Genomic DNA, 14,465 nt, shown 5'->3' with positions numbered 1-14,465 from the left:
TTTTAGAAACAACAGGCAAGAATATTAAATATATTTATATAACCCTCTAGACGAGAGAAAGACACATTTTCCCACATTACAGGTAATAAAGCTATGAGAGAGTAAGATCATACTTGTTAGTGAACAGATGAGAACTTAAAGCTGTCTCTTGAGATCATTTAATTTCTCATTCTTAAGTCTTATTCCAAAGACCTCCCCTATAAGCAGGCCTTGGTCCTAGAGTGCACCTTGACACCTTTTCACCATTCTACCTCCCCAGCAAAGGGCTGTCTGCCCTGGTTTACCCACAGTAAGCTGGGACAGTGTACCTTTCAGGTTCCTGTCCCTCTACCTAATGCTCAGAATCTGATTCTGTCTGGACCTCAAAGACATACCTACTCCCACAGGTGGCCAGCCTGCTCCCAGAAAGGAAGGTCCTCATACAGGAGACAGGAGAGCAGAAAGGAGCTCATCTGACCATTCCAGGTACAGAGAGGAGGAAAGAAGCTTGTGGTTTGCTTCATGAGCATACTTTTTCCCCAATTACTTTCCCAATATATAAATATAATATATAAATATATAAAACCACCATTTTCAATTCGATGACACATAGGAGTCTACTGAAAGAATCATAAAAAAATAAGCCAGGGGAAAGGCCTGAAGATGTCCACTGCAGTCTATCTTCTTAGGTGAGGAAACTGAAATCTAAGTAAATTTAAGGTTTCTCCAAGGACACAGAACTAATAGAAATAAGCAGACCTCAAACACAAAACTTTTGGGTCCAATCCAAAGAATCAGGCATAAGACATGCCTACTTTAAAAGATGTTTCACTTTCTTCTATACTATACACACCAGAAGACCCCATTTTACATAGAGAGTGAAATGTCAAGACATTGTCATTCCATCTCCCCCAAGTAAGCCTCCTGTTTCTGGCCTCAGAACTGGCTCCTCAGCTCCCTCATTTCTGTTACGCTATTTAACACTCACTCAACATTCTCTCGGGGAGCGGGAGGCGGAAGTGCCGCGGGCTGCCGCCTCCGTCCCGGCTGCGGCCCCTGCCGGTTACATAACTCGTTGCGGGCTCCGCGCGGTCCCACTTCCCGGCTCCCTTCGCCTCCAGGATGCGCTGAGCCCTACAACACCCCCAGCGGCCGCCGGCTCCCCCACGAGGTGTGAATGACAGAGGTGGTGCCATCCAGCGCGCTCAGCGCGGTCAGCCTGCGCCTCCTCTGCCACGATGACATAGACACTGTGAAGCACCTGTGTGGCGACTGGTTCCCCATCGAGTACCCAGACTCATGGTATCGTGATATCACATCCAACAAGAAGTTCTTTTCCCTTGCTGCAACCTACAGAGGTGCCATTGTGGGAATGATAGTAGCTGAAATTAAGAACAGGACCAAAATACATAAAGAGGATGGAGATATTCTAGCATCCAACTTCTCTGTTGACACACAAGTCGCGTACATCCTGAGTCTGGGCGTCGTGAAAGAGTTCAGGAAGCACGGCATAGGTTCCCTCTTACTTGAAAGTTTAAAGGATCACATATCAACCACCGCCCAGGACCACTGCAAAGCCATTTACCTGCATGTCCTCACCACCAACAACACAGCAATAAACTTCTATGAAAACAGAGACTTCAAGCAGCACCACTATCTCCCCTATTACTACTCCATCCGAGGGGTCCTCAAAGATGGCTTCACCTATGTCCTCTACATCAACGGCGGCCACCCTCCCTGGACGATTTTGGACTACATCCAGCACCTGGGCTCTGCACTAGCCAGCCTGAGCCCCTGCTCCATTCCACACAGAGTCTACCGCCAGGCCCACAGCCTGCTCTGCAGCTTCCTGCCATGGTCGGGCATCTCCTCCAAGAGTGGCATCGAGTACAGCCGGACCATGTGATGTCGGCTGGGCAGCCGCCACCAGGCCCCACCCTTTGGCCCCCCGCAGAGCCCGCCTTCCTGTCCATCTGACCCCTTCTATTTTCTGCAAGGAGCTGCCAGCCATCTAACTGGGCTGGTTGGCCTGCCCCAGCCGCAGGCCCGGTGCTACACGGGCTCGGGAACAGAACATCGTGGGCACACGCAGAGCATGCCCATCCGTGGCAGGTACGCCACAGCAGACAGGAGGATATGGGAGCTTGGTGCCTCCAGCCACAAAAGCAGAAGGCCCTGGATGGGCACAGAGAACGGCAGAGCTGGAAGGGGCCGTGGGGACTGCAGAGTCCACCACCTTGCGCACCAGCACAGCCCAGAGGTTTGGTGACTTGTGCCAAGCTAACACAGCAGGCTCCACGGCCACTGGGCTGTGCACCCGACTTTGGATCCATCAGTGCCTTTATTTGTGTGGGGACCGAGAGGCGCCTAGTGGCTGCAGGCAGACACCATGGCCTGGAGAAGGGCTCATGCTCCTGGAGCACCCAGGCCCAGCTGTGTGGCCCATAGGCGGGGTGTGGGGTGGGCAGAGTGTCTCCGCCGGGCCTTCACCCTGCCCTGCTCTTCTCTTTCCCACAGGCTCTTCAGCTCCCCTTCCTGCTTCTGGAAACCTCTGCCTGCTGCCCTGGCCCTGCCCCCCTGCGCATGCACCGTCCCCAGGGCTGACCCAGCGTGGTTGCATTCACTGGGAGGGGGCTGCCCTCACTGGGCCTCTCCCACTCCACTGCCTGTTCTTGCAGCTCCTTCCTGGAAAGCTGGAGGGGACTTTGTCCTGCAAGGGAGGAACGCAAGTATTATGGACACACTTGACCGTAAAGGCACGGGAGCCTCGGAACAAGGGGGCGCAATAAAGGGAATGGCCCGTCCCCCTCCAGAACCAGCCCAAAGAAGCCTGGGGGGTGAGGAGTGGCCTCCGCTCCTCCACGAGGGGCTGATGAGGGGTGGGCAGCCTGGGGGAGGCTTTCCTCACAAGCACAGAGCTCTGAGGCTCAGCCCCCCGGCACAGGCGGTCACGCATGGGGATGGTTCCTACTCCTCAGCACCTTCCGTGCAGTTACCAGTGCCCTGGGAGGTCACACTGCCCGTCGGACCTTGGCATGCTCCATTCAGCTGACCTGCTGAGGACAGGCATCGCCGAGACTCCTTGGGTCCTCCCCGCCCTCCCTCATGCTGCCACAAGCTGCTGCTCCGAGGCCTGGCCACATGCAGACAGGAGGAAGCTGAGCTCGACATTAGGCCTCAAGGCTGCCATGTGTCTCGTAGGGCCTGGCCTTGTGGGCAGGGGGCAGTCCTGTGCCTTGTGGGCCCTCAGCCTCTGAGGGCAGAGACGCTGTGAGTGCCGCAGGTGCATCACACAGTTCTAGCATCCTCTCCACCCTGCATTCCAAATGCTGCTTGCTGCCTGCCCTGCCCTCCGATGCAGGGGTGGGGTGGGGGGCGGAGTCCCGCCCAGCATAGCTGCAGTGTCACAAAGCCATGGCAGAGGGTCCTAGCAGCGCCACCCTGCCCCAGCCTGAGGAGGAGGGAGAGGGAGGAACAACCCTGGGCAGATGGGGCCTCAGGGACCTGTGTCCTTCCTCCTCCAGAGCTGCCCAGCCGCGGGCTCTCAGGGTGCTGGGGCAGCCCCAGGTCCCCTGTTGACCTCAGTTGGGGCCAGGGGCCCTCAGAATGAAGGCAGGCACCAGGCAGGAGGAGCATCCCCCTCCTTGACGGTGCTGGCAGGAGGGCCGCGCCATGCTGACTGCCTGAACCTCTGCTGACCTGATGGTGCTGGTGGGAGGGCCGCACCATGCTGACTGCCTGAATCTCTGCTGAGGCTGCCTGCCTGCCAGGCGCAGCTCAGCGCCCTCTCCACTGTGAATCAGTGGCGATCATGTGATTTCTATTTCTGCCCCACAGGGTAAGGGACGAGTCTTCTGGAAGGCTCTGCCATGGACATTTGTCCTCGGGCTCAGAGGCCCCACCCTGCCCCGCGCCTGCCCCTAATCACTGCAGTGTCCAGCCCCGTGTTGAACAGATTGTAGCGTTCTGTCTCATTACGAGCAAATAAATAGACTTTCATTGGAAAAAAAAAAAAAATTCTCTCAAATCCTCTTTTTTCATGGTCTCCTTTAAAATTCCTCTGGATGTCCCAAAACTCTTCCACCTCTGATGCTTCTCCCCTACATCCTCACCCTCCTGCAGTCACTTCAAGTTCTCCTGAGGACTATGACCTCGGCATGGCTCTCCTCATGCTCTGCACGCACTTGCCCCTCTACCTGACACCTCTGAGCTTCTTCAAGTTTTGGCCTTCCCTCCCCTGCTCCCAGGACTGGCTCATCCTTACCACTGGGTCCTCTTCTATTTTCACATGCCAAGATCTTCCTTGAGAAAGGACAGCTTTCCCAACAAACCCCTGCTCTAAGTCATATACACAACCCTCCTAGCCTAGACCCTTGCCTTTCCTCTAGCCACATTAAGCTACAACACTAGTGGTTAAAAAAAAAAAAAAAAAAAAAGGCTACTTCTAAAATCAAATGTCCTCAGTGACCCATTAGTTTCATCCCTGGTACATATCAACTAAAACAGCTATCTGTGTACATCCAAAAGCACGTACAAGAATGTTCACTGCAAGATCAGCAAGCACTGGAAGCAGCCAAATCAGCAGGGGAGTGGACTTGCAAACCATGACTTAACAACAGCACAAAGAAAATCAACACATGACTGCCACACACAACGCAAACGAAGCTCACAAACACGATGGCCAATAAAAACACAGATAAAACATACATTATGTGCTTTCATTCAGAGAAGCTCTAAAACAGGCGAAACTAGTCTGTGGTATTAAGGTCAGGACTGGGGTTACTTCTGGGGAGAAACGAGGGGAAGTGATTGGAAAGGACATGAGGAGATTTCCTGGTTGCTGGCAACAATGTATTTCTTGACTTAGGTGATGGTTACATGCATATGTCAATTTGGGGAAAACTCATCTAACTACACCTAAGATTTATGCACTTTTCTGTATGTGTGTCATACTTCAATAAAAAGCTTATTTTAAAAACACACAGCTGGGCACGGTAGCTCACGCCTGTAACACTGGCACTTCAGGAGGCCCAGACAGGAGGCTCACTTGAGGCCAGGTGTTCAAAGTCAGCCTCGTCAACATAGCAAGACCCAATGTCTACCAAAAACTTTAAAAACTAAGATAAAACACACACCAACAGGCACGGGGGATAGGATGTGATAGAAATATCTAAAATTGTACTGTGGTGATGTTTGGACAGCTCCATGAATTCACTGAACATCACTGAGTTATACAATTACAATGAGTGAATTTCATGGTATATAAAATTATACCTCAATAAAGCCACATATATAATTTTATATATTTTTTATGTGTGTGTGTGTGTGTGTGTGTGTACACACACATAGTAGAATGACTAGGGTCACTAGAATGTAAGTAAACTCAATGCAGGCAAAGACTTTGCTTGTGAAGGTTGTATGTCTAAATCCTGGAATACAATAGGAGCTCAAAAAATATTTGTTGAGGGGGAGAAAAACTTGGACACTACCAAAACTTAACTCTTGAGAGCTTCACTATATATAATCTTCTTGAAGGAGGTTTCAGTGGCAGTTACAGAACAGAACTAAAGGCCTTAATTTCAGACTTTTCCTGTCTTTTGCTTTGCTCACATAATAGTGGTCAAGAGCCCTGACTCTGGGTTCAGATCCCAGCTCCACCACTTACTAACTGTATGACTCTAAGCAAGTTACTCTTTGTGCCTCAGTCTCTTTACCTGCAAAACAGAGATGACAATGGTAATAGAACCTACTTCACAGGGATGTTAGGAAGATTAAACCTGTGACTCTTCACATAATAAGCATTATATTAATGTTTGGAAAATAAAGTTGAAAGAAAAAGTTCTTTCTTCTCAAAGTAACAAGGTAATAAACCTTTTCTCTGGAAGGGAAGGATGACTTTGGTGCTTTACCTGATGAAATGTGTACTTGAACAAAAGTGTCAAAAACTCCACCACAGGGAACTGGGAGTAAGACTCGATTCTTCTTAGGTGAACACTCACAAAGAGCCGAAGAAAGTCAGTAAACTTCTCGATATAGCTAAATGAGACAAGACAAAAGGTGACAATAAGAAACCCAGCCACCTCCTTAGAACTTAAATTCAATCCAAAGTTCTTTCAGTACAGAACTATACAAATTTGTAATATATTTTCTTTTAAAAATATAAAGGCCTGCAACAATTACCTACAGGACAGGCAACCCTTCATTCCATTAACCACCTGAAACATAGCAGAAAAGCAACTTTAATCCTCAGACACTGTCTGCTAAGGCTTCTTATAATCTAGTGCGCTCACATTTTCTAAGTCATTTGTGTTGTGACCCAATTAAAGTGAAGGGAAATGATAAAAAGTTGATGGGCAGATCACTGTGTCATTTCAATCTGGCAAGTCTAGAAGGCTGGTTTTCTTTCCGGGAGGCCAAAATACTAAAGTGAATGGTGCTAAAGACACAAAAACAAAACCAGGCTACGAAGGGCATGGCATCCAGGTAAGATGTACTCAGGCTTGCAACTTAATGGCCATTTTTCCCCCTTTGGTTCCTGGTGCTAATTAAACATAGCACAACCCAATACTCTAAAAGTGATTTCAAATATAAGGGAGGAAGGCTATTAGAACTGGGCAAGCCTCAGGGACTTTAGTCTGATGCTTCCATTTTGCAGATGAAGCCCAGAGAGGTAAAGTGACCAGCCCAAAGTCACTCAGCCAACTCATGGCAGAACAGGACTATCATCCACTCCCAATCCAGTGCTCTTTCTTTTCACTTCACAGTGAATCCCCAACTCATTTGTATTCACAAAATCATTTCACAGAAGAGTATGGGTCACAGCTGCAAGGATAAGAGATCTCTGTTATTAAATACACAGCACATCATCACTCTCACATTTCAGAAACTGTCATTTTAAGCCCCTAAATACCAAAAGGTGATTAGAAAATGAGATGGCCATACCTTCATAAATCACATTTCAGAGACCAACACAAAAAGGTAAAGACATACTAGGCCTTAGCTGAAAATGAAATAATGGCTAAAAGCAATTCTGAAACTCATTACTGCAAAAGCTATTTTTCAAAACAGAGATATGTAAAATAATAAAAGCAGAGAAAACTACTACTCAGAAAAGCAAAACTGGCCCGGAAATAAAATGTCCCAGGTTGCTCCTGGGACCTATCTCCCTGACGGTGGCCAGCCTGCCTGCCTGACCTCTATGCGGCCGAGCTTATTTGCAGCTTTTTAAAAAATACATATTAATTTGTTTTGATAAAGAGAATGGCTGTCTCTGTGGATCATGGGGCCAAGTACTCGAAAAACAGTAAGGCACTAAAATCAACTGTTTTTAGAGACAGGAACATACAAAGACACTTCTCTCTGGTGTCATCAATCACTAATACTCAAGAGCAGGAACTCCTTCCTCACTCACTTATGTACCGCATGATAGTTTTACACGGATATTCAAAGTCACCACCCAGCTGACTGTTCTTTAGGAAGGTGCACTCAATTCCCTACTACCCATTAAAAAAAAAAAAAAAAAAAAAAGCCATGGGCTAAATACAGAACAATCTCAATTTTACTTTAGTATCTAACCCAATTTTTTAAAAATACAAACAAGGCTGTTCAGTAGCTAAAACTACAGATTTTATTTCACCTCATTTTCTTTCCCTTGCCCACCTTCTGGTACAGGTGCTAATGAACAGTAGAAAGTTAGGGGGAAAGGCAGTAGAGGGAAAGAGAAGCCAAGGATCTGGTTAGCAGCTCCTAAACAACTGAGAATGGACTGAGCTGTTTAGAATTAGTGGTAGGGGACCCAGAGCCAGGAAGCAAGCACACAGCATTATTTATGTCACCTTTCTGCTCCCAGGCACCTCTCAGCTTTCACAGGGCAATAGGAAGCACAGGATTAAAATGTAAAACCAAGAGCACAAAAGTTACACGTAACAACATCAGTACATAGACAATCCATAATGACATTTCTATACCATCCAAATGGAAGCCACAACAAAGTTGTCTGTGACTACATTATGATTAAAGTCAAAACAACTGATATTTGATAGTTGATACAAGCAGCTAGATTTTTAAATTAACATATGAAGAGATATTGACATGAGACACACAGATCATAAAAAAAAAAGGTAATACAGCCTTTCTTAACCACAGACAGAAAGAATATGAAAGTGTGAATAATGATGCCTTTGAATTCATATGGAAAGCTATCACCAAATAATTTTTAAGAACATATTACCATATCAGATTGTGTTCTTATACAGAGCAAACATCACGGTTTTACAATAAACCAAACCAAAATAATCTTATGTACCAATTTTTTAATTTTAGAAATATTTTACAAAACTGCCCAATTTAAAAAGCACTAAAACTTTCAACTTTATGCACTTGATTTTATATTCTGCTATTTACTCTAAGGAAAAGAAAATAGCTTAATTCTATATAGCTTAATAACAAAGGACAATCTAAGGAAAACTGAGAATATTAGCAACTGTTGCTGCCATGTCATCTGTAAATATTTACTAATTCGATACGATTTATTGCTAGAAAGTCTCTAAACCGTCAATCTGATTGTTCATAATATAAGTTTCCAACTTCCCTCCTGTTTTCATACAGCAGCAGTTGTAAGATACATAAATGACCTCATCTGCAAGAGACATAAATCATGAAACCCTGCCTCAGAGTACTGTGATGGAGTCGTCTTTTAGAGTGCTTTTTAAAAAAAAAAAAAGTAGGTCATTGTAGGCTCCACTCGAGAGGACAATAACAAAGAAACACAGCTGTGTGCTACATTAACCTGTGCACACATTAACATCCCTCCTATAGTTTGATGAAAACTTGCCATTGGTGTAAAACTCACAATAACAACAACATTCCTGGATACTGCAGGATGTTCACTTGGGAAAAGTCAAATAGTAAAAACTGACACCAAGTGAGAAAAGGCGATTATAACTCCTGTACCTCCACGGACCTCTTCTCCTGTTCTTGGCTACGCAGGAGCAGCAGTCTCAGTCCCTGCACCACCTCAGACCTGCAAGCAAATAGTAAGGAAAAGGGGGCAAGAGGAGTAGAAGGGAGGACAGGAGATGGATGGGGAGAAAAGACAACAAACCTACACAAGGCACAAGCATTTTTCAAACTCAGTCACTTCCCTTAACCACCCAAGCCCTTCCAGCTAATCTCAGACTTACTGGCACACACCTACCTTTCTGTTCCTCACCAGGAGCCCCATATTCTGAAATCAAAGAGGATTACAGATGCCATGCAGCACAGCATGGTAAACAGTCAGGGCCCTTTCTTGGGGCACACCAGCTCCACACTTGGTTTCATTACCTCTCATCGAGCTCTTCTAGCCTGCTCTTCACTGTGTGGGCATTGTTATCCTTGGTGATTTTCTGCAGGAGGTAGAAAGTCTGCTGGAACATACGCAGTAAATACTCCTCAAATTCCATAGGCACACAGTTCTTGGACATGAGTTCATTGATGCAGGACATGGCCAGGACCCCCAGCCGGCCGCGCTCCTGACCCGAGACACAGTTCTGGCTGCTGCCGTTAACTGACGCCATCTTTCTGGCCCGGATGTCACAGCCAAATCGTGCAAAGTGGAAGATGGTGGTAAGGAGGGATGGGGTGATGCTGGCAGACAGAGGAATCCAACTGAAGAGATGGGCCAGGCACTCCAAAGCCAGGGAACAGATATACTCACTCTCCACATCAAGGATGCGAATTGGCTGATTCAACAGTTTGGCTGAACTGGGACTCTGCAACAGGTTACTCAGTAAGTCACCTGAAAATAAGAAAGGCTTTTAAGCTATCCAGCATCAAATCTCTTACAAATGACTTTAAGTAATTCTTCTTCTTCAAAAAAAAAAAAAATATATATATATGTATACATATATGTATCAGTTTAGTTACCTATGAAATAAAAAAATAAAATCTATATGCTCAAAGTTAAACACTAATTAGGAAATTTTAACAGTACAGCAAAAATAAGATAATTGATTATGATTCTTAGTGAGGGGGATCTGGATACAATCTTTAGTGTTTTGACTCAAATTTAGTTTTAGTGAGATTTGTACAACAGCAGTTTCCCAGGAGACATAAGTGAAGAGAAGATGGGATTATTCCCTGGCTGCAAAACCCCAAATCCACTCAAGTTTTTCTTTTCTTGCTACTGTTCCCCCAAATCATGACCTTGCTTTTGAAAAGCATGATACATGACCATTAAATAAATAAACAAATAAAAATCCCTAACACCACATACAAAGTTGGGCACCAAATGAATTAAAGACTTAAACCAAAGATAAAACTTTAAAGTTAACAGAAGAAACTATAAGAGTATTTGAAATATAAGAGAGAAAAAGACTCCTTAAAACTACCAAAAAAGAAAACCTTAACAAAAAATACTGATGAATATAACAAAATTAAGATTTTCTAATCAAGGCTGGGCGCGGTGGCTCATGTCTGTAATCCCAGCACTGTGGGAGGCCGAGGCGGGTGGATTACCTGAGGTCAGTAGTTCAAGACCAGCCTGACCAACATGGTGAAACCCTGTCTCTAGTAGAATACAAAGTTAGCCAGGCATGGTGGTGCATGCCTGTAATCCCAGCTACTTGGGAGGCTGAGGCAGGAGAATCGCTTGAACCCAGGAGGTGGAGGTTGCAGTGAGCTAAGATCACGCCATTGCACTCCAGCCTGGGCATCAAGAGCGAAACTCCATCTCAAAAAATAAAAAATAAAAATAAAAGAAGAGTTCCTAATCAATGAAAAACATTAAGGGAAAGTTACCAGGCAGACAACAGACTGTGAGAAGATATTCACAGTTTCTAACATCGAAAAGGACTAAAAACTAAAATCTATTTTTAAAATGCTACACATCAGTAAACACAACAACCCCAGTACAAAAACAGGCAGTTGATATGGAGAGACAATTTTCAGAGAAAGAAACTCCAAAGCATATGAAGAGATTTCAAATTCATTAGTAATCAGAAAAAGCAAATTAAAAGGAGTCTGAAAAAATGTTGGCAAATGCCAGACGTCAAGTACAAGGAATGGATGCAGGAACCTTCACAAGGCGGTGCAGGAAGAAGGGCCATTCTGAGGAGGACCTGGCACTCTGGAGTCCTATTAAACATTCACATATCCTTTCACCTGACCATTCTCCTGGTATGCTCCCAACGCAACCCTCACACGGGTCCATGAAGGGACAGGCGTGAGGGGGAGAGCTGGAGGCAGTCTGGCCTCCTCCTTGGCGGGAGAGGATAGGGAATGCAGAGTCAGGTATCATATCACACAGTGAGCAGAAGTAGAGGACTAAGGCACAGACGGGCAACAGCTTGGAGAGACCTTAAAAAGATACAGTCAAATTAAAAGTAAGAAACAGAATGACAGTTTCACTATACCACTTACATATTAAAATACATGGACACAAAACAGTAAGTTCTTACAAGAACATGTTACCAAACAGAAGACAGAGGTTATCTACATTAAAATGGCTGTTGATTACCGGGAAGGGAGTCCACAAATTCAAAACTATTTTTAAAGGAATACTAAGATGTTCTTTTCCTTTTTCACTTTCATTATCTCCAAGTGTACAATGGAGCTTTCCAGAGGCTACATCACATGGGATATTGCAACAGATGAAATGCAGAAGCTGCCTTTCACTAAGCCACATGTTAGAGATTTGCAAAACTGTAAAACACCACCACTCTTCTCAGTGAATTTTTCTGTTTGCTTTGAAAAATATAGTTATTTTTTATTAAAGCATATTATCTGTTAATATGTAATGGGTTCATCACAGATATTTTTAAATGAATTAATGACTATTTGTACATTTTTCTCAGTTTTTCTATCAACAGATATAACTTACAAAGTGTTTTGAGGACCTCAGTAATTTTTTAAGAGTCAAGGGACCCCAAGACCCAAAATTGGAGGACCACGGGGCTACTCTGTGGACCTGGACCAGTAATGTAATCAGGGAACTTGTCAGAAATACAAATCATCAGGCCCCATCCCACACCTACTGGAGTAGAGCCTGAAGGGGTTGGGGCCCAGGAATCTGTGTTCTTATAAGCACTCCAAGTGATTCTCATGCTTGCTTGATTTTTGAAAGCACTAGACTAAAGGAAATCAAACAAAATGAAACAGGGGAAAAAAAGCTATAAAATTATTTTAGAGAAGACAAAAGAAGAAAAATATTTAAAACTATAACAACAGGCCAGGAGCGGTGGCTCACACCTGTAATCCCAGCATTTCGGTAGGCTGAGGCGGGCAGATCACTTGAGCCCAGGAGTTCAAAACCAGCTTGGGCAACATAGCGACACCCCGTCTCTACAAAAAATACAAAAATTAGCCAAGCATGGTGGCACATGCCTATAGGCCCAGCTACACAGGAGGCTGAAGTGGGAGGATCGCTTGAGCCCGGGGAGGTCAAGGCTGCAGTGAGCTACGATTTTACCACTGCACTCCAGCCTGGGTGACAGAGCAAGACTCTGTCTTTAAAAAAAGAAAAAAGAAAAAAAAAAAACAACTATAACAAGAAGAAAAATTTCCTGAAATTTGACATGACTCTACAACATGAAAGGGTTTATCCTGTTCCAAGAAAAAAATGATGAAGAGTGATCAATACTAAGAATGTTTAAAATGAGGAAGCAGTGTAGGCAGAAAAAGTACAGATACAAAGGAGAAAACACCTCAGTCAGACTTCTTCACAGTAACATTCACAGCATGGGGACATTCTCTCAAACATGCAAAAACTCAGGTAACTCCACAAATTCTTCTCAAGGAGGATAACAGACAAAGAAACCACACAGATAAAGAGGTAAATCAAAATAAAGAATTAAGGAATGGAGAAGCTGTAGCAAAAGGACACACTGGCATCAAATTACATAGAGACTCAAGACTAAACAGACGTAGGAATTAAGAGGGTGTGCTAGCTAACTTTCCCATCTTTCACAAGGAAGAAGTCTCAAAATACATGGTCTAAAATTAAGCATGGTGGGGGGGGAGGTGATACATAAAATTCAAACATGTAGTACAAAATTGATTTTTATCATTTTTTCTTAACCATAAAGGTATCTTTTAGAAATTAGTATTTCTTGTAGAAAAAGCACCTCAAGGTCAGCAATTCCTTAAGTTTAACAATTTCTGTTACGTTTAGGTAAAACCTGGCCGGGCACAGTCGCTCACGCCTGTAATCCCAGCACTTTGGGAGGCCAAGGCGGGCAAATCACTTGAGGTCAGGAATTCGAGACAAGCCCGGCCAACATGGTGAAACCCCGTCTCTACTAAAATACAAAAATTAGCTGGGCGTGGTGGTGCGTGCCTATAATCCCAGCTACTCGGGAGGCTGGGGCAGGAGAATTGCTTGAACCCGGGAGGTGGAGGTTGCAGTAAGTAGAGATTGCACCACTGCACTCCAGCCTGGGCAACAGAGCAAGCCTCCGTCTTAAAAAAAAAAAAAAAAAAAATCAAGTAAAATGCTGGGTACTGTGGCTCACACCTGTAATCCCAGCACTTTGGGAGGCTGAAGCGGATAAATCACTTGAGGTCAGAAGTTCCAGACCAGCCCGGCCAAAATGGTGAAACCCCATCTCTACTAGAAATACAAAACTTAGCCGGGCATGGCAGCTGCCACCTGTAATCCCAACTACTCAGGAGGCTGAGGCAGGAGAATCGCTTGCCCCTGGGAGGCGGACGCTGCAGTGAGCCAAGATCATGCCACTGCACTCTAGCCTGGATAACAAAGTGAGACTCCATCTCAAAAAAAAAAAAAAAAAAAAAAATCAAGTAAAACTAAAATTTAAATGTTATTAAAAAATATATAATCTGATGCCATTTTTGTCTTTTTATCTGTCTTATCTCTGTGTAGAGATGTCTGGAGTGATCAAATATTATTTGATGTTCTTTCTATATAAGATACTGGGTAAATGTTTACATTTTATTTTGTACTTTACAGCACTAGGTCTCAAATGTTTGGGTTTCAGAAGTCCTCACTCTTAAAAATTACTAAGCATCCCGAAGAGAAAGCTCTTAGGAGCGTTACTTCTATTGATATTTGCCATATTAGAAATTAAAGCTGAGAAGTGTTTAAATATTTAATTCATTTAATTACAAAGCCATCATGTTAGCATAACATTTTTAAATGAAAAAAACTGTATTTTACCCAAAAATAGTGAGAAAGGTAGTACAGTTTTTCTATTTTTGAAATCTCTTTAGTGGCTGGTTTAAAAGATAACTAGACTCTCCCAACTGCTTCTGCCTTCACTCTTTTGCAATAGATTGTTTTCACTGAAGTATGTGAAGAAAATGCAACTCCACACAGATATGCAACTACAAATGAACAAAGGGCTTTAGTGGCCTTTTCAAATAACTGTGTCTATTCTATCATATTAGATTAAAGTCTGATGAATAGTCATTTCTGAAGGGTTAACTGCAATGTGGAATCTGGAATTAACTTTTTTATTCATATACTCATGAGAGAATGGGAATAAAAA

At 44.2% G+C, this 14,465-nt stretch overlaps 2 protein-coding genes across 7 annotated transcripts in view; one reads left to right on the top strand and one right to left on the bottom strand.

Annotated features, from left to right (window-relative positions):
* LOC115931110 (sulfotransferase 1A1-like) overlaps positions 1-11,321 on the bottom strand; it is a 37,667-nt gene extending 26,346 nt beyond the window's left edge. For 2 of the 4 annotated variants that reach the window (XM_063700077.1, XM_063700076.1), the window contains exon 1: positions 375-498. Coding sequence is in view for 1 of the 4 variants with exons in the window: in XM_063700075.1 (XP_063556145.1) it covers positions 5,889-6,015; positions 9,304-9,757; positions 11,036-11,105 (651 nt within the window). In the remaining 3 variants the exon portion in view is untranslated. Of the gene's footprint in view, positions 1-374; positions 499-5,888; positions 6,016-9,303; positions 9,758-11,035 lie in introns of those variants that run through there. The other 2 variants (XM_063700075.1, XM_063700078.1) reach the window with 2 other exon arrangements.
* LOC134757498 (N-alpha-acetyltransferase 60-like) lies at positions 1,002-1,998 on the top strand. 3 transcript variants are annotated; one of them, XM_063700081.1, is made up of 2 exons: positions 1,002-1,493; positions 1,792-1,994. In XM_063700081.1, the coding sequence occupies exons 1-2, from the start codon at positions 1,157-1,159 to the stop codon at positions 1,992-1,994; spliced, it is 540 nt and encodes a 179-aa protein (XP_063556151.1). In that variant the 5' UTR covers positions 1,002-1,156. The 3 variants fall into 3 exon arrangements, with proteins under 3 accessions (XP_063556151.1, XP_063556150.1, XP_063556149.1); XM_063700080.1 differs by having other exon boundaries at positions 1,004-1,492; positions 1,720-1,956; XM_063700079.1 differs by having other exon boundaries at positions 1,038-1,998.
* Positions 11,322-14,465: the final 3,144 nt, after the last annotated feature.

The sequence above is a fragment of the Gorilla gorilla genome, chromosome 18 (assembly GCF_029281585.2).
Source record: "Gorilla gorilla gorilla isolate KB3781 chromosome 18, NHGRI_mGorGor1-v2.1_pri, whole genome shotgun sequence".
Classification (NCBI taxonomy): Eukaryota; Metazoa; Chordata; class Mammalia; order Primates; family Hominidae; genus Gorilla; species Gorilla gorilla.
This window is presented reverse-complemented; position numbering and strand designations above follow the sequence as displayed.